This window comes from Mauremys mutica, chromosome 12, assembly GCF_020497125.1.
Source record: "Mauremys mutica isolate MM-2020 ecotype Southern chromosome 12, ASM2049712v1, whole genome shotgun sequence".
Lineage (NCBI taxonomy): Eukaryota > Metazoa > Chordata > Testudines > Geoemydidae > Mauremys > Mauremys mutica.
In genome coordinates, this window is record NC_059083.1 from 7,421,372 (window position 1) to 7,441,642 (window position 20,271).

Consider the following 20,271-nt stretch of genomic DNA (forward strand, 5'->3'; position numbering starts at 1 on the left):
AGCTAGACCGTAGCCAATTACTTTACTAAAATCTTACTAACCAATCCTAACATATTGTAATATAATTCTCTAACCAATTATATCCCACCACCTTAATTGATTTATACCTAGCAAAATTAATTATACAGCAGACAGAAACAATTAAAGTACCAGACTGAGATCATACAGACAAACAATAGGGAAGTGTGGACCATAATGATAGAACAATAAAGAAATGAGGATTTCACAACCCCAACTATTGATAAGTGATTTCTTGCCAGACAGGATGCCATTAAACTAAGTTTTCTTTAACCATATTAAGATCTATCTGGTGATAGTGGGCGCCATTAGGAGGGGGTCTCCTTCTTAACAGTCTGATATTACACTATTTTAATTTAATTTAGATGGAATGTGAGGATGTGATTTCCTGCTTCTCAGCTAATGGCTGCTGCTCTTTCAATCTGGCTACAGACAAAGGCCGTAGGCTTTAGGCCAGGGGTCGACAACCTTTGGCACGCAGCCCATCAGGGTAATTGGCTGGCAGGCCACGAGAGTTTATTTACATTGACTGTCCACAGGCATGGCCTCCCACAGCTTCCAGTGGCCACAGCTCCCACTCCACAGTCTGTCATGGTGCTTCCTCCAGGTGCTAACTCAGACCAAAAGGTGTCTCCAGCCTCCCAAAAGTAACATGAGACAATGTATACATAGGAAACGCCTGTTTGGTGTTCAGAGTTCAGAATCAGCCCAATTCTGAGAATAGCAAAAAGAAACTAAATTCCTCTCCTCTCTGCAGAAGCAGCCATGGCTGCTGCAGATCCAGCACAACTGTTCCTAGGTGAACTGACTTGTTCACTGTGTCTGGATTATTTTCAAGATCCAGTGACTTTAGATTGTGGGCACAATTTCTGCCAAGCCTGCATCAGTGTGTGGTGGGAGGGACTGAAGACAGACTTCTCCTGTCCAGAGTGCAGAGACACCTTTTCCCATAGAAACTTCAAACGAAACAGGCATCTGAAGAATATTGTGGAAGCCTCCAGAACACTTAGACCGGAGTCAACAAATGGACCAGAAGTCAGTAACGTGTGTAAGAAACACAGCGAGGTTTTAAAAGTCTTCTGCCAAGAGGATCAAACTCCCATTTGTATGGTTTGCCATCTGTCCCGAGATCACAAAGACCACACTGTGGTTCCCATAGACGAAGCTGCCCAGGATTACAAGGTAAGCAATCACTAACCATGGATTATTTGACAGTCAGCAGTTGTAGTGAACATGCTGTGCTGGCAAACCACACCCGTGTTTATTACATTTACTCCTGGCTTATCTTAAGGTAAAGCAATGCTCAGGTTATTGATTAAGCACAGACTAGGCAATAGCGCACGTAGCCCCTCCAATAGCTCACGTAGTCCCTTCTCCAATCATGATATATTGCACAAGGGGATATGGCTATGGGTGAACCAATCAATATGTTACAAGTAACTATGATCTCATGCTCTTTGATGTAATTACTAATAAAAACCGAGCTCAAGAGAGCTCGGGACGCCTGCTTGACAAACCTCTTGACTCCGCGTCTCCTTGATCCCAACAAGCAGTGTCTTTACAGCAAAGGTTACAAGTGAGTTTCCATGATAAGCAGAATTTGCCTCATGTGTTTGAAAAGCTCACAAAAAGGGAATCTCACCTTCAAAATTGATAACAGCTGTCTGTGGATGAGGTATAATTTTCACAAGGAGTTCAATAATTATGACCCCTTAAATGATCAGCATTCAGAAGCCAAAACATTTAACATGTTTGTGTATTTCCCTCCACCCCTCATCCCCTTCAAAGGATTCACATATATAGAAAAAAATCAAACCTTGTTTACTGGACTCACCTAGTTGAGATTCTAGTGCCCAGGGCCAAAGCCAAGTTCACCGAACACTACCATTAAAAATATTAATATTATAGGCAGTGATGGTTAAGTTTAATGGATGGATAGTTAAGGTTGTTTCAAATAAATTTCTCCACAATGTTATATTGAAAGGGCATGAATTATTTTTAGCTCAATGACAGGTCTGCAGGCCTGAGCAGGTAGGTTGAGGAAGCCTGGAATTTTTCACTTGTCATGTCGGATTCATAAAGCCCAGAGAGTCGGTTGGGCAGAAATTAGAGCAACAACAGACTGTGATTTGCAGGAGTTTTGAGACATGGTGCAGCAAGTGTCATTGACTCACCTCTCTTGGACATCCTGAATCCTTCAGGAAGGAAGCGGAATTTGAAAATGACAGCTATGGATTTCAATGTGAAAGCTTTGGCCCTGATCCTAGGATCTGTCCAAGATATCCTTGACACAGGACTTATTAGGGGCAGGGCAAAGGGAGCTATCTGCCACCTTTGCCTCCTGGGGGCTAGTTTGATCATCAACATAATTTAGGGCTTATTTACAAAGGGAAATTGACCAACATAGTTGTTTCAGAATTACTATTCCACTATAGCTATGCTGGAATAACTCCCCCATGTGGACACTCTGTTCTGGAATACAGATAACATTATTTTGGAATAACTGTTCTGCTTCCAACATGGAGCAATAATTCATGAATAAATTCACTTGTATTGCAGAATAGTGTCCACACAGGTAGTTATTGCGGAATAGTTTTTTTCCAGCATAGCCATGCCAGTTAGTTTCCCTGTATGGAAAAGCCCTCAGTGTTATTCTAATCGGAGCTGTCTGAAAAGAGGCAATTCCTTTTTGAAAAGTATTTATTTATTTATTTTGCATATTTTGGAAAAAGCATAATCCCCTGGAGTAAGGGAGAAGGCAGAACAGAGCTCCCCTGGCAGTAGGCTGGGAAAGCTTTTGTCAGTTTCACGGGATGAATGTGAAATTGACAAGAGCCTTCTAGGCAAGCAGCCTGGGATCTTCATTTCACTTCTTTCCTCCCCTCAGAACTGAAGTTCTCATGAAAAAATGGGTATTTTTACCAAATGGGTATTTTTCATGAAAAATTCAGTCCAATTAATTTTTTTTTACCAACTCTAATTCTAATACACTGGTTTATAATGACCCTAGTGGGTTTTTATGCTGATAAGTCACTGCCAGAGCACAATGCAGTCCAGCCACATTCGGCACATCCCGATGCTGCTATAAGTGGTCCTATTATCAAATTATCATGGTTCTCTGCTAGCCAGGGATTCACCCACCTCAGAGGAAACCAGCTTTATGACTCCAAGCATAAAAAGAAGCCAGAGAAAATATATCTCAAAAATACAATTAAAGCAAAAATATTTTCTCTTTTCTTAGGATCAGATTCTGAACCATCTGGAGACTTTAAAGAAGAATCGAAAAGAGGTTCTGACATTCAGATCGAATGAGGAAAAGAAAAGCCAGGAACTACTGGTAGGTGTTATTCTTGCTCATCGGCGGTAGTGTACATGGACATTATTGACACTGAATAGCCTGGGACTAATAATTCCCCTTTATGAATGAGATATTATTTATTTATTCCTCAGTGCAAAGCAAAGCTCTGTTTTGGTTTAATAGAAGTTAAGCAGATAAATGGAAAATACAAGAAAATCTGCCTGCTTGATTCTCTCCATGGATGGAAGACAACATAGATTTCCAAAACACTGCAACAGCTCTTTCTTAAAAAGTAGTTATATATTTAGCAAAGAAAAAACAGAAAAAAATAATTATTCAGAAGCAAAGCAAATAAATGCATCTTTCTTGACTAGATTTGAGCTTTGCTATAAGCTAGTGCTAGCCAAGTTCCTTTACCTTCAAGTTGCAATTTCAGAAACAAGATGAGCCCTAGGTGTCTCTGCAATGGAGGCTCTCACCTCTGTAGCACCCCCCTCATATCCAGCTGCATTGTTGCAGGGATTCTTTCAGTCTAGAATCCCCTTTTATCCATCCTGACTCCACAACCGTCTATGTCCATGGCCTAACCCTGCAGCCAGCTCAGCTCATTGCTCATTTCCCATTTCAGGGTTAACAGAGATGTCCCAAATAAGAAACCCCAAAGTTTAGTGTCAATTAAGCCTGGTCCTCACCTGCTTCTGGGACTCACAGTTCTTGGCCCCTTTTTCTTTCTTGTTCTTCTACCTTCCTTCTTTGTCTGGGGACAAAGGCCCACCCTCTCCTCTGGGTTCCAGCAGATAAGGGCTGTTTCTTTCATCTTTCGACTCCTTCTCTGGGCTGCTTGCTCCTACCTTCACCCTGCTGGTCAACATCATCACTAGATCTCTGCACTCTGCTATCCCAGCCTGGATCTACTTCCCCGCAGCTTATGACCCTGCTTCCTCAAAGCCCTTCTCTGCCATAGCTGTGATATGTTGTAAGCAGTCCCTCATTCTCTTCCCTTTAGAGCAGTGGATAGCTAGCTCCTCCCCACTCCAAATGGTTCCCCCTCAACTGTCTCTCTGGACCTGTGTGTCATGTACTTCTAGTACACAGTAGCTTGCAGGGCTGCTGCTAGCAGGTCAGGCTTCTGTGCCAGATATGGACCAGTTGAGCTTCCTTTATAGAGCAATACACCAGATAGGTTCACATAAGAGCCTCTATTGCACTGCCAGGAATGGCTGTTGTGAGCTTAAGTAAGGTACGTTGCATACAGGACCGGCTCCAGACCCCAGCGCGCCAAGCGTGCGCGTGGGGCGGCATTTTCCCGGCAGGGCGGCATGCGGCTCCGGCGGACCTTCCGCGGTCATGCCTGCGGGAGGTTCACCAGAGCCCCGGGATGAGCGGACCTGCCGCAGGCATAACTGTGGAGGGTCTCCTCTTCCCGCGGCTCCGCTTGACCTCCCGCAGGCGTGACTGCGGCGGGTCCGCTGGTCCCGCGGCTCGGACGGAGCTCCCGTAGGCATGCCTGCGGATGCTCCACCGGAGCCGCGGGAGCACTGGACCATCCGCAGGCACATCTGCCGTGGCCGCGGGACCGGCGAAGGGTGGCGCGAGCGGCGCACCGCGCCGCCCTGCTTGGGGCGGCGGAATTTCTAGAGCCGCCCCTGGTTGCATATACCACCACCAATTAGTGAGCAGTGTAATACAGTTCAGCATCCATTGTAGGCTGGGAGCTGCATTCCATGCAGTCTCAAGCCATATTTCCCTCCTCCTTCAGCCCCCTCCCTGCAGCTGGAGTTCTATCTCAGGCCTCTCGCCTTAGGATACTCTACTCTGTCTTTCCCCTTGTTGTATCCTTGGGGGCAGCCGGTTTAGGAAGAAAATCACTTAAGGCCAGAGAGCAGACAGCTAACAAAGCTACCATACAGACACGGAACTCCCCTGACCAGCTCAAGCTAGCTGGGCTATCCCCTAATAATCTAACTCAGTTGCCATAGGAACAAAAACCTGACAACCAAATACACAACACCCCTCCTTCAATCAGTTCTCCCTCCACCCTCTCCCGGATGCTGGAAATGTGCCTCAAGTCAGCTGCACAGCCTTTGCCAGCTTCCTTCAACTGAGCAACAGTACAGCTCTAGGTATTTTGTCGCCCCAAACACGGCAGGCAGGCTGCCCTTGTGGCTTGGCGTGCTGGTGCCTAGAGCCGCCCCTGCTTAGCATTAGCCTTCCAGCCTGGCAGGTTCATCCAGCCTTCCCATGTGAGGAAGTGGGGAGAAGCCACTCCAATTAGCAAGCATGAGGGAGGAAGTTTGAGCCATGCCTCAGGGGAGGAACTACATTAGCTGGCTCCAATACTGGAGCAGTGAAGCTGTCTCTGTTGTGTATTTGGTTGTCATGGGTTTTGTTACTATGGCAACTGAGTTAGACTATTAAGGGATAGCTCAGCCGGTTTCAACCGGCTGAGTGAGCTCTCTGTTTCTGTAAATAAAATGGAGGTTTTGGTTAGCTGTCTGCTCTCTGGCCTCAAGTGATTGTTTCCTACACCGGCTGCCCCAAGGACTTGACTTAGTCTCGGCATACGCTTCAGCATGGGCCAGGGTTGCTGGAGCAATTTCTATAGTGGGGGTGCTGTGAGCCGCTAAACCAAACTGTAAACCCTGGATAGAATGGAAACCACTTCAAGCCAGGGGGTGCTGCAGCCCTTCCAGCACCTATGGCATGGGCTATACAAGCCCATCTGGAGCTCTGGGAATTTACTCGCAGTGCAGGGCGAGTCCATGCTGCAGTGCACGTGGCCATGGCCTCGCTGCCCCAGACCTGAGCTAGCTAGATTAAGGCTGGCTTGGGCACATCTACTCAAGCTGCAATCGCAGCCTGGGATTGCAGTATAGCCATACCTTTCGTCAGTCATGTGGGGTGCCCTGTCTGTTTGTCATTGTCCTGTAAGAAACTGGCCTGTGCTTCATTCTCCTGGCCTGTTACCAGGGGCTCTCTTCACTTGTCTCGACCCATCCAGTTCTGAATTCCACTTTCTGCCAACCATTCTGAAGGCCCTGCTGGTCCAGCTCTAGGTTCCAGTTCCTGCTGCCCTTCCTGATTTACAATGACCTAACAACCTTGTTTTCCAGAGCCCACTGACACCTAAGCCTGAGATACAAAGGTATTTAGGTGCCTAATTCACATAGATTTTGGTAGAAGTTTGGCAGGTAAATGCCTTTGTATCCCACACTAAATATTGTAATCGTGTAAGAAAAATAACCTCCTATTTAAAGCACTTGGGGCTGCTAAGGAAGCTCTCTACTGAGTAGTAAGCATGTTTTCATGACACGTCAGGCGCTGAATTCTTAGTGGTTGCAGTGAACTAATCGCTACGGCACATAGGGAGCTTTATGAAATATCCCATGACTCTCTGCCCTCTCTCTCTTTGTATCTGCCCATTACAGAAAAAGACAGAAACCGAGAGGCAGAAGATTGTGTCTGAATTTCAGCAACTGCATCAGTTTCTGAAGAAACAAGAGAGATTCCAGCTGGCCCAGCTGGATGAGATGGAGCAGGACATTGTAAAGAGGAGGGATGGATATATTGACAGACTAAATGAGGAAATATCACTTCTCAATAAGTTGATTTATGAGCTATACAAGAAGTGTTGGCAGTCAGCAAGTGAATTTCTGCAGGTGAGACTATGATGGAAATACCCGAGATCCCTATACAAGTATGGGAGGGCCTGCATCATGTGTACTGGATTCCAGTCAGAGGTCTCAATATAACTTAATGTGTATTTTGTTGACATCAAATTATATTATCCTGTGAAGGAAAGGTCACAGAAACATACATCTGAGACATGGAAAAGCCCTGTTAAAAAAGCCCATCTTCCTGGAGCTAGTAAAAGATCTGGACTTCATGTAGTATCTAAACTTTTTGTTATTTTTGTTTGTATTATTCATCCAGACCCTTACTGTCACAGTCAGTATCACTCAGTAAGAAAATATCCTGGCATCTAGGCCACTGCTATTTCTATACTTATGAATATCATATAAACATACAGAAATCGTACAATTTGCTAAACAAAAAAATCGCAACAAAATATTATTCAAACTGCAAATGGCAAGCAGCTCTACTCATTAAATTACATAAACTAAATTCCTAAAATGTGCTTTTGAAAATCTAATGCTCTTGTATGGCTACGTTGTGTGGTCCTCTGCCCTGTTCCACACTGCTCAGTAGCTAAATTCCAGTGGTCACTGCTCCAAGATTTCCCTGTCACACTCAGATGAGTAAAAAAAAAAAAAAATCTTCACATTTTGAGTGTTAGACAACAGATCTCTAAAACACTAAACTCCAAAAGTGATCTCCAGGGCTGTGAAAGTGAATAGAGGGAACTGGGAGTCGGAAAATAACTTAAAGCTGCCTCTTATATCTCAAGGCAAAGTAAATCCTCTTCAGTGCAGGACCCCAGTGTGTGGCATGTGGACTGAGGTTCCTTTTCTCTCTCTATTTCCCCCCACAGGACATCAGAAGCACCTTGAGAAGGTATGTGGCTCCTTTGCACTCCCCTTTCACATGTCATGATTCTGGAAAGGTGCTTGGGCATGGTGATGAAAAGAGTGGGACCATCAATACACCCTACATTTTAAAATGCATAGAAGTGGTCAGGGTCATAGGTTTTAAGGCCAGAAGGAACCATTAGATCATCAAGTCTGTCTGACCTGAATAATACTGAGATAATTTCAACCAATTAGCCTGTACTGAGCCTAACAACTTGTGTTTGGCTAAAGCATGTCTTTTAGAAAGGCATCTGGTCTTGACTTGAACAAGTCATGAGATTAAAGATTTATTACTTCCCTTGGTAGTGTGTTCCAAGGTTAATAAACCTTGCTGTAAAGTGTAGGTGATAAAAATCCAGTAGGTTAGTCCCTACCTGTTCTGACACCGCGCTGAGCTCTGGAAGAGGCCATCAGCAAGTCCGGCTCCTAGGTGGGGGGGCTACGGGGCTACATATGCTGCCCTGCCCCACCACAGGCACCAGCTCTGCACTTCCATTGTCTGGCCTAGGAACTGGATCTGCTGCTGGCCACTTTCAGAGCGCAGCATGGTCCATGGTGCCAGGACAGACAGGAAGCCTGTTGTAACAACCCCCACTGCGCCACTGACCAGGATCTGCCGGTGGTAAGCCTGCACCACACCCCCACACCTCAATCCCTTGCCCCAACCCTGAGCCCCCCCTAAACACAGAGCCCCCTCTTGCATCCCAAACCCCTCATCCCTAGCCCCACCCTGGAGCCCTCACTCTAGTCAAAAGATTTAATTATGTTGGGTCATGGGCATCAACAATTTTCTTCAACTGTATCACAAGGAAAAAAAGTTTGAAAAACACTGATTTATACTGATTGTTAAAGAACGGGCACTGTAATTCAAAGGAAAAAAATGTCTCCTGCAGTTAATGCATTATCTAAAAATAAACTATAAGGAACCCAACTTCAGTTAGACATTCCAAAACCAACCTTAACTCTGACCTAGAAGATTGAGATATTAAAAACTATGTCACTCACTTCACTTTTTGAGTGATACAACAGTAAAATTAAAGGACTTAAAATGCTTTCAGTTACAGATGGATGGGGAAATAAGCACTCATCAGGAGAGCTGAGGGACTTAAATCTGGACTCGGCAGCTTTGATCACTGGGGACTGAAGATTCAGATAACATTCACTAATAATAGGTCATTTTCTCTAGATATGAAAGAAAGACGTTTCAGAATCCTTTGTCTCTTTCTCCTGAACTGAAATGGGGCAGCTGGAATTTCTCTGAAAAATCCACAATTCTACACAACATACAGAAGAAATGCAGAGGTAAGGAGCCCTGTTACACAGACAGACACTGTTCGCTAGGGCTGAAAACGTTATCACCGATCTTGCTTAAACCTGGCAGGTTATATGCATCGTCCTTCACAGCCATGCATGGTCTTGGCTTTGAGATAATAAGAAATCAAGAGTTCAGGTCACAGTTTTTGGGAAGAGCCCAGTTTAATTTGTAACTACAGGCAACAGTGCTTGTCAGGCCGCTACTGAGGTCATTGGGACCAATAAAAGGTCCCTCCAAGTTGGTTCGCTATACTTGAGCCAGTTACGCTATTGAATAGCTACTGCGCCCTCTAGTGACAGAGAATGGGCAGCTCAATAGCATGAGACACCACACTGTCTTGTGAACTAAGCATAGGACTAACGCAGGGGTAAGCAACCTATGGCACAGTTGCCGAAGGCAGCACATGAGCTGATTTTCAGTGGCACTCACACTGCCCGGGTCCTGGCCACCGGTCCAGGGGGCTCTGCATTTTAATTTAATTTAATTTTAAATGAAGCTTCTTAAACATTTTAAAAACCTTATTTACTTTACATACAACAATAGCTTAGTTATATATTATAGACTTATAGAAAGAGACCTTCTAAAAATGTTAAAATGTATGACTGGCACACAAAACCTTAAATTAGAGTGAACAAATGAAGACTCGGCACAGCACTTCTGAAAGGTTGCCAACCCCTGGACTAACGACAGACTCTTGCATTTCTAGTCCTGGCTCTGACACCTGCATAGATACACCTCTCACTGATGTCAATAGGAAATTGCACTAGTGTCTCTGATGGAAGAATTGTGTCCTTTGTGACTACTGATTAAACACTGTCACTCTAAAGATCAGGCGTAATCTTTCATTATGAAATGGCAGCAGTTGCTCCATAGTTACTACTACAATTTCTACAATAAACTCCATTTTGCTAATTCATCCACCTGTTCTTAAATCCACTAAAACTTTCATACTGATCTCAAAATCTGTAGACAACGATAGAATTTTTCCACACAATTTGACAGGTTTTAGACAATGGGTTTCTGAATTATATCACTTTAAAATAGAACAACCCAATTCTCTGCTTTCTCACTCTAGAGGGAATGGGGGTGGATGAGCAAAGATGGCTTTAAGGAGATCACAAATCATACGCTGCCCACACAATGAACATATTATTCTTACTAAGTATAAAGAAATGTATATTTAATCACAATAATCTTAAATGTGAAAGAATACTTTTCATTTTGGGTCAGAGTTGTAGTGTGTGCATTACTAAACTTCATTAGATTATCTGTGTATTATGCAGGTAGGAGACTGTTGATATCTTTAACTATTCATTTCCTTACTTTTAAGTAATCAGATTTTATAAAATGAAGTGATAGGCAAGTACATTGTTATCACTCAACAAGTCCTATTTGTTTGAAATAAAGTGTTTGGTATTAATATATACACCAGGTATACAATAAAACCAGTTATGTTAACAATAGGAATTTCACCATTATTGTGGTAACATGAAATCTCATCTTTCACCTTTTTTTCCTTCCTTTAGAATCTTTCTCATCTGAATGGAAATTGCACAAAGGTAAATTTTTGGCAACTGAAAATTATAGGCGTATTTTCCCAAAATAAAGAGAAAAGAAGTTAATTTAGGACTCTGGCTTTTTGGTAGAGCAGCATCTAAAAATCACATTAGACAAAAAGCTGTGAGAATACATAGAGTAAAAGAAATGAAAGAGAAAGGAGATTGCCTCAGATCCATGGATATTTTCACATAACAGAGTAACCGTGAGGATACATTGAGGAATTAACATCTCCATAGTTCAGTTGTACTGGGATTTCCACTCAGTGTGTCACTAAAGTCCTTAAGTTTTATATATATTGATTGAACTGAGTCTTCAAACAGAGCACAATGGCTCTCTTCAGAGAGGAAATACATTTTCTCTCTAATTTATTTAATAAAAGGTTTCATTATATTTGCAAATGAAACATTCAAAAGGTTTTTTTGGTAAATTGTGCCTTGCTTTGCTCACACGTATTTGGGTTCCTCTCGCTATAAACTCCCACACCTACAGTCTGCATTGAGAGCTCATACACGGGCCCCTTTTGACTGTAAAATGATTAAACACATCCAGAGCTACTCCCCTAAACCCGAATAGCCTGGCTGAGTTTTGCAAAGATGAGCTAATGGACTTGCTCAGATCTACCACCTCTGATGGAAAGGAGAAACAAACTGAATTGTTTGTTGCCGTTTCCACCCTGACTCCCTGCCCGCTGTGACCTTGGTGAGCTAGGGACCCAGGCTGTCTGGAACTTGGGTCTATGAGGAAGGGGAGCAAGCAGGGATGGGGCAGGATAGAATTAGTGACTCCCAGACCAGTCCAGGTTCCTATCCCCTAGACCACAGAATGGCCACGGAGGGGTTGAGCATGGCTTTGGAGGCACTGGGCGTGAGCAGGGATATTTGGGGGGCCTGAGAAGGGGAAGTCGTCTGTGTGAGTGGTAGCAAGGAATGAGGTTTGAGTCTGTGCAGGGCACTTGCAGGGTCTGTGTCCAGTGTCTCTGTGACAGGCAGAGGCGGCTGAAGAGCTCTCCGAATGGCTGGCTAGCTCTGCTCTCAGGTAGAGCTAGGTGGCTTTTCTGGGGGATCCTAGAGTCTCTGTGCCAAGCCTCTGGCACATCCAGGCCTCACCATGGCCCTGTTGCCTCATGTGCTGGGAATCAGAGGCAGCTGTGTCAGGGGAATCCTCCAAGTGCTGAGGACACCTCTCATCCCTGTTCCCCTGCACAAGCCTGGTCCCTATTAACACAATCCCGCTTCCTGCCTTCGGCTTCCCCAATACCCCTATTCAGACCTCCCATCTCAGTTTCCCCGCCGGCACACCTGGCAGCAGCCCCATGAGGAGGCAGGGTGGGGCACAGTGCTGTGAGAAGACATGTAGAAATCAGCAACAATATGGAGGGCCAAGAGGAAAGAGACAGGATTGTGGGAACAGTGCATGAGAGGAAAGTGGCATTTGAGCCAGCCAGCGTCTGGAGGTGGGGAGAGATGTGAATGGGAGAGGAGCTCTAATATGATGGACCATAGTTCAGGGGATGAGGATCACAATGAGGTGCTTGGACAGACATTTGGTTTCACTACAATCTACTAGGATCTCTAGTCCCCTCCCTGGAGAGAAGTGGTGCAGACTGGGAAAGGCTCTGAGTCTCTGCCCTGGATTGATCCCCTGGCTCTGTCACTGATGCATCTCGGCCCAGAGGGTGGATCCCACTTGCACGTGGCTATGATTTGCTCCCCATTCAGAGCAGGGTAAAGCCAGAAGGGAGGCCATTCTCTGATTTGCTCTCCAGCTGGGACAGGTTCTGTCCCTGATTTTCCCACAGGACTGAGCTCTGCCCCTAACCCTCTGATTTTCCCTCTCCAGTAAACGTGACTCTGGATCCAGACACGGCCCATCCCGAGCTCATCGTGTCTGAGGATCGGAAAAGTGTGAGACGGGGAGACACAGGGCAGGCTCTGCCCAACAATCCTGAGAGATTTGATACCAAGCTCTGCGTGCTGCGATGTGAGGGATTCACCTCTGGGAGGCACTGCTGGGAGGTGGAGGCAATGGGACTCTGTGCTGTTGGGGTGGCCAGAGAGTCTGTGAACAGAAAGGGAAATATCAACTTTAGCTCTAAGGACGGGGTCTGGGCTGTGGAATGGAGCGGGGAACAGTGGTGCCGGGCTTCTACCTCTGCTGTGATCAAACTGTTCCTGATCAAGGCACCTAGCAGGATCCGGGTTTATCTGGACTATGAAAGGGGGAAGGTGGCATTTATCGATGCAGGTAAAGGGGACCCAATCTTCACTTTCCCAACAACTTTTTTCGCTGGTGAGAGAATCTGCCCGTTCTTCCGAGTTGGATTCAGGAGTCTCTCTGGTCTGTTCCATCCCAGTTCCCAACTCACACTGTGTCCCTGAGATGCCCTGTCAGGCCTAGGGTGACCATCTTTGTTGGCTGGAAAGAAGGGAAAGCCCACGTGAAAAATAAGGGACAAGGCTTTATTTTAAAGGACGTGGAAGGGAAACGCTATTTCCTTTAACCTGTCATATATATTTCTCTCTCAAGTTTACCTCAAGAATACAATGCAATTATCATAAACTTCAATGTAATGTTTAAAATGGTCAGGGACATCTCTTAAAATAAGGAATGGGTGGTCACCCTAAGAGACAAATCGATGAAATAAGCAACAGTCCATTAAAAGAAGGGATGAGTGGTCATCCTAGTCAGACCCTATGAAGCATGCTGTGCTAACCCCAGCTTCTTAGTCTGTATGACCCTGCAGAACACAGCCAGACCCTTTCCCACCTGAATTCCAGCCATCAACCACCCATCTGTACCACCATGGAGACAGGGATAAGGAGAGGGTTGTGGAGCTCTGTGTGAGGGCAGAGAGGTGTTCTAGGCTGAGACTCTATGATCCAGGATGTCAAATCTGTCTGGAGTGAGACCCCGAGGGAGACCCAACCAAGGCCCTGGGAGGGAGAGGCCTGGCTGAAGAGGGGTTGTGCTTAAGTATCAAATATGCAAGTTTTAGTATTTGGATCAAATCTCCTTACTTTTCTCCTGAACAAATTTGTCTCAAAGTATTATTATTCTGCAATAGGAAATGAACTGCTTCTGTGGCAGAAACTAGAAGAGACGATCCTTCTTTTATCTTCGACAGATCTTGCTGTACATACAGGGTCAAATTCCCTCCTTGGTTTTGTTTAAACTGGAAAAAGGCATCCTGGTTAAAAAAACCACGTTAAATAATGTGTTTTAACTAACATGAAAGTAAACTTGGCTTTGTGCCTAGTGCAGACATGGGCGGTTGTGTTTAAAATCATGTTAGCTGCTCATTCATTAGCCACAACCAGCTAATATATTTTAAATACAGCTATTACTGTGTACATAACATACTAAGGCTGAATTTTTCAAAAGAAACTAAGTGACTTAAATCTCATTGATTTTCAAGGGAATTTGTGCTCCTAAATAACTTAGGATGGGATTTGCAAAAACACCTAAGTCATATGTATCAGGGCTAGTTTAAATGTGTTAATATATTTTCTAACATAATGCATTTCCCCCAGTGTAGACAAGCTGTGTTCTTCGGTTCACCTATTAAAATTGCCCAATGGATGCACCTGGGAGAAGAATTTGTCTGTTAAAACTTTCTGGAAAGCTCTGGTTTGCTGTGTGAGGTGTATTTTGAAATAGAAACAAAGGTTGGTTTCCACATGGATTTTGCCCAAAGAAATTTTAAATGAACAGAGACCTGAAAGCCCAATCAGTTCCCTTGTGTCTGCTGCCCAGTATAAGTGGTAAAGGCATAACAAGATGAGGAATACGGGAGTGATATGAAATACAGGAGAGATGCTAAAGTTCCATCACGCACTGGCGTCCTGGGGGTACTGCCGAAACAGCAAATACCTGCACTGAATCAATGCAGCCTTTTTAAAAGAAAGTAGCTTTTATTAGTCAACTGGAATACAGCATCTGGAAGTCCTTAGGTTTTACAGCGAAGCCAAGTTTCAGTCAGAGTCTATAATGGTAGAAGCAATCACCCATTCATAACAGTCAGATGGTCCATGTGCAGAGGGACTTCCTCAAAAGGCTCTTTGCCCTCTGGTGCTGAGAGAGCAGAACTATAAGTGGGAGGAAAAGGGGCACCTTCCCCTCTGGTGACATGAGGGCCAATGAAGGGGCAGAAATTGGAGCCATCTGTAGCCTCCCTTACAAATACCCTCTATCCCTGTACCATGGCTGTGGTAGGGACTAAGGGGTTCCCCTCCCCCCCATTGCTCCCCAATTGGGGAAGGAACCCAGAAACCTGCTCCCTTCCCAGGTCGCCCCCATCAGTTTGGAGAGAACTCCAGGCTCATCGTCCCCATTCTCCCCCCGCCATGCTGCTGCTCCTAGGCAAAGCGGGAGGTCAGAGCAGTGCAGGAAAGTAAATGGTGGGGGGGTCAGAGCTGTGGGGGGATGTAGGGGCTTCAGCTCTGCCCCCCATTTCTTCCCCTCTTCTAAAAATGCTCCCACACACTCCTTGTCAGCCCCTCCATCCTCTGCCAAGCTGAGACCCCCAACCCCTGCCCCTCTGTGAAGAGTGGGGGCTGGGGCAGGCAGTGAGAGGGAGAGACCAGGAGATGATAACAAGCAGCCAGTACCTAGAGCAGAGGTGGGCAAACTACGGCCCGCGGGCCACATCCGGAGCATGGGGCCGTCCTGCCTGGCCCTTGAGCTCCCAGCCCCTCCTCTGAGGTCCCCCCTCCCCCGCAGCCGCGCAGTCAGCGCTCTGGGTGGCGGGGTTGCACTCTGGGCGGCAGGGTTGCACACTCCTGCCGAGCAGCGCGGCAGCGTGTCTGGCTCTGGCCGGGCGGCACAGCCACCAGATATGCTGCTCTGAGCGGCATGGTAAGGGGGCCGGGGCTGGGGGGGTGACAGGGGACAAGGAGTAGGCGGCGGTTGGATGGGGCTGAGGTTCTGGGGGGCGGTCAGGAGATGGGGAACGTGGGGAGATGGTTGGATAAGCATGAGAGTCTTGGGGTGGGGGGGTGGGGGAGTGGGTTGGGGCAGTCAGGAGACTGGGACCAGGGAGGTTGGATAGGGGGTGGGGTCCCTGGGGCAGTTAGGGGTGGGGGGTCCCAGGAGGGGGCAGTTAGGGGACAAGGAGCGAGGGGGGTTGGATGGGTCAGAGGTTCTGAGGGGGGCAGTCAGGGGGGAGGGAAGTGGGAAGGGGCAGATAGGGGGCGGGGGCCAGGCTGTTTGGGGAGGCAGAGCCTTCCCTACCCAGTCCTCCATACAGTTTTGCAATCCCAATGTGGCCCTCGGGCCAAAAAGTTTGCCCACCCCATCATTACCAAGCTGCCAGAGAGGGACATGTAATTTTATTCCTGATTTTCAGAGGTTTGAGTTTAGCCATTTTCCACATTATGGACGGGCACAGGGCAGTGCTAGGACAGCCGTTAATTCTGCTTGCAGATAATCTTGGGGGAGTTCTGAACTCATAACCTCTGATTGGGGCCAGATTAACTTTTTGTGGGCCTGGTGCCAAACATATCTGTGGGCCCCCATTGGGAAAATAGGGCATGTGATGGGGGGCGGTCCGCAGAGCGAGGGGCCGGTTGGGGCAGTGAGGTGCAGCGCAGCAGGAGTGGCCCCACTCAGCCCAGCACAAGGGCACAGTTTACAAACCCAAAACTGCTAGATGCACATTGGCCCACCCAGCCCTGCGCTGCCAGTGTGCCCCTTCCACACTGCCCCCCTGCCCAGTGCCCTGCCCTTATGCCAGTGCTCCCTCGCCCAGAGACCTCCCCTACAGATCCCTATGCCCAATGCCCCGGCCCCACTATGCCCAGCACCCCCTGCCCAGAGACCCCTCCCGCTGACCTCCCACCACAACTGCACAGCACCCTGCACACCATACCCCCCGCTCAGCTCCCCCACCCACAGATCCCCTACTGTCCAGCACCCCTTCACAGTCCCACCAGCACAGCTGTACAGCGCCCCATATTCCTGTGGGAATTCTGCAGCAAATTCTGTGCATCACATTTTTAAATTTTGCAATTTTTTTTTAACAATAAATAAATGTGGCGGCTCCACCATAGCGGGGGGAGCACAGGCCACTGGCTGCATGGAGGTGGGAGATCACCCTGCAGCCTCCCCCGGGACAGGGACTTGGCAGTGAGGCTGAACCTGACCCTGACACAGAACAAGGGCCGTGCCTGCCACAGAAACACCCTGGGGCCCTGCCCCTTTTGTGCCAGGCACCCCAGATGTGGGCAGGAGGCTCAGCCTGGCAGCAGGATCCAAGGGCAGAGGGACTTAGAGTGGGGGGCTCCACATGGGGGTAAGAGAGTTATGGGGGGGCAGTCTGGGTGCAGGCAGCTCAGTGGGGGATCTGGATGTAGAGGGAGGTTCCAGGTGCAGGAGCAATGGGAGTCTGCAGCGGGGACCAAGTGAAAGTGGTTGGGGCTCAGTGGGGAGGGTGTCTGGGGGGCTCATCGGGGTGGTACAGATGCAGGGGAGGTGGGGTTTGTCAGGGTGAGGGTTTGATGGGCCTGCTTAACAGGGGAGCCCCAGCTGCTGACAAGGGGATCCTCATGCTGGGCCCCTGCTTCCCCTATCCCCTTCTCTTCCCCATCCCATGCCCCTTCCTTCCCCACTGCCTCTTTCTCCTTGCCCCCACTTCTCCCATCCCCTTCTCTTCTCCATCCCATGCCCCTTCCCACCCCCTTCCTGCCCCACTGCCTCTTTCACTCTCTGTTGCACAAGATGAAGGATGCCTCCCAGCACACAGAAGGGAGCTCAGCCAGTACTAGGACCCAGAAGGTGGTGTCCAGCTGCAGTCCAGGGAGCTGAGCAGCACTTTTTTTTTTCACCCGTGCTGTGCAGCTCTGGGGTCACAGAAATGGCTGGGGGCGGGGGGGCAGTGGCATGTGACCTTGCACCCCATGTGGCCCCCACCCCTCGCCTCTATTTGGGGGGAAATGCCCCCAAACTGTGCCATGAACATTCCCAATCACACCCCCCTCTTCCTCCTTCACTTTCTGCAGGGAAGCAAAGAACGCTGCAGGAGCGGGACCTGGGCTGTTTTCATTCCCCCGGGGCCTAGGAGTACCCCACACAGACCCCCATTGCCAGTGCCACCCCCAGAGACCCACTCCTCCCGCCTGCCTGCCCCCCAGTCACACTCACCGGCCCAGTGGGCGGGGGCTATTTGCCTTGCCTGGGCTGAGCCAGCATCACGGCTGGGGCCGGTTGGGGGCCTGCCCAGGCTCGGGTCCCTCAGAACCCCCTTGCCTGGGGCCCAGATGAGCCCCCACTGGTGGAGAATGACCTGGCCCCTGCACTGGTCACAGGCAGCTCAGCCCTGGGGGGTGGCAGGCAGAGCAAAAAGACAGCCTGGAGCCGGAACTGCGCTGGGGAGTGGGGCAGGCAGACCCCTGTGTAGGCTGACCAGATAGCAAGTGTGAAAAATCGGGATGGGAGGGGGGAAAATAGGCACCTATATAAGCTAAAGCCCCAAATATCGAGACTGTCCCTATAAAATCAGGACATCTGGTCACCCTACCCCTGTGGGACGTGACCCCCGAGAGCCCCCCAGCCCAGCCGGCAGAGGAGCGAGTGGGCGGAGGGGACGGGACGGGGCGAGGATACCTGGGCTGGTGGGACAGCCGAGAGCAGCACCCAGAAGGGGCTGGAGAGGAGAGGAGCCAGCCTGCGGTGGGCCCTCGGCTGGCAGCACAGGTGAAGTGCAGTGCCCAGCTGGCTGACGGGCCCCTGTTGAGCATGGGCCCGGTGCCAGGGCGCCTCTGGTGCCATTGTAAACCCAGTACTGCCTCTGATTTATTAGAGCAATGCCCTAGCCTCTGAGCTAGAGCCAGGAGTTAATAGCCTGGATGTATTTTGGTTTCTATCCAGAGTGAATTATTTGTTCCTGTTTTTTTCATTTTTGGTCTGAGTTGACTCAGAAGCAAGCAGGAGGCAGTCTCTGAACGGCTAGAAACCTTTCCTACCCACTCCTACTTCCAGCCCCTTGTCCCATCTTTCACTCCATCCCCATTTAGAGACCTCCCTTCTCTGACTGTTAAAGAGACTCCTCACCCCCACTCCCAATAAAGGGAGGTCTTCCTTACCCTGCTGCAGAAAAGTGCAGGAAGGATCATGCTGCGGAAACCAGTCAACCACATGCCTCATTTGGAACCGGATGTACGCAATCAGCAGCAGAGACAAAAACAAAATAAAACACCAAAACCAAATACAGCACAGTGCTGTGTTAAATGTAAACTACTAAAAAAATAAAGGGAAAACAGCATTTTTCCTCTGCACAGTCAAGTTTCAAAGCTGTATTAAATCAATGTTCAGTTGCAAACTTTTGAAAGAACAACCACAACGTTTTGTTCAGAGTTATGAACATTTTAGCATAACAAACAACCTCCATTCTGAGGTTGTCATAGAGTATGTCATAGAGTTTAAGGGCAGAAAGAACCATTAGATCGTCTAGTCTGATCTCGTGGGCCAAAGAATTTTAGTCTCTCTTTTTAAAAAGTTCCGTGTAAGGACCAGAGAGAGCCCCACTCCCCCCAGCCCCTCCCCATTCTTTGACCAAATATATCCCCTCCCCGACCCCGTCACTGGAAGCTAGTCTAAAGGAAGATCTACAATATACAATGACTGCCATCTCCTGGAGATAAATGGGTAGAAACATCAGTTCAGGTCATTTATTTCAAGCTGATTTTTACAGCTTGTTCTTTGTTCTCCCAAGACAAATGACAACCTCCCAGCTGCCTTTTGAGAGGGGTGGGGAGCGGAAACTGAGGAGATTTTATATCAATATTCATTTTTTAGACAGGATGTAGGCAATCTGAGGGGATTTGAGATTGATTCTGAATAATTAGGAAAAAAGACAAAACTAGGGGAGTTTTATATAAATAAATATATGACAATTAGAGAGAAAAGGAGAAAAAAAGAGGGGAGTTTAGGTCGGTATTTGAAAATGCAGGGAGAAAAGGAACAATGTTTAATGGGGTTTAATTACAATATTAAAGAATTAGAGGGGGGTAGGAACCAAGTCTTACATGATTTTTTTATCACTATCCAACTAGAGAGAGAACAAGAAAAATCTGAAAGTACTTTATACCAATATTCCAGGTTTTGCAAGAAACAGGACAATTACAGAGGAAAATGTATGACCGTGTTTGATAAGCAGAAAGGAATGGAGATAAATCCCAGGGGACTTAATATACCAACTTGATAATCATTGACATTTGTGTTTGTTTTGATAATCAGTGAGAAACCAAGGCAAAATATAAGTGGAATGAGAATTAGGGGAAAAATGGGGTGAAATTTGAGGGGATTTCACACCAATATTCAGTAATGATAGAGAAAATTTCCCCTTTGCCAGCCATTCACAAATGATTGGGAGGGGACGTTGGTACCAGACTGTGCTGGAAGGTTCCATGACAGTTGGGCAAGGGTAGCAGGGGAGATAGGGCAGTTGGTTGGCAGTTAGGAGATGGGGTTGGAGTAGGCAGGCTTCACTGGGTGCATCACCAGCTGGAGGGTGAATGCTGTTAGGCTTGTTGAATGTTAAATAGTGGGCAAGTGGC

General features: G+C 47.5%; 1 protein-coding gene across 1 annotated transcript; it reads left to right on the forward strand.

The window, feature by feature from the left end:
• Positions 1 to 638: 638 nt before the first annotated feature.
• Positions 639 to 13,693, forward strand: LOC123347048 (E3 ubiquitin-protein ligase TRIM39-like). Its single transcript, XM_044984476.1, has 7 exons — positions 639 to 1,200; positions 3,260 to 3,355; positions 6,745 to 6,975; positions 7,809 to 7,831; positions 9,032 to 9,147; positions 10,687 to 10,719; positions 12,560 to 13,693. Exons 1-7 carry the CDS (start codon positions 784 to 786, stop codon positions 13,096 to 13,098), a joined length of 1,455 nt encoding a protein of 484 aa, XP_044840411.1. The 5' UTR covers positions 639 to 783; the 3' UTR covers positions 13,099 to 13,693.
• Positions 13,694 to 20,271: the final 6,578 nt, after the last annotated feature.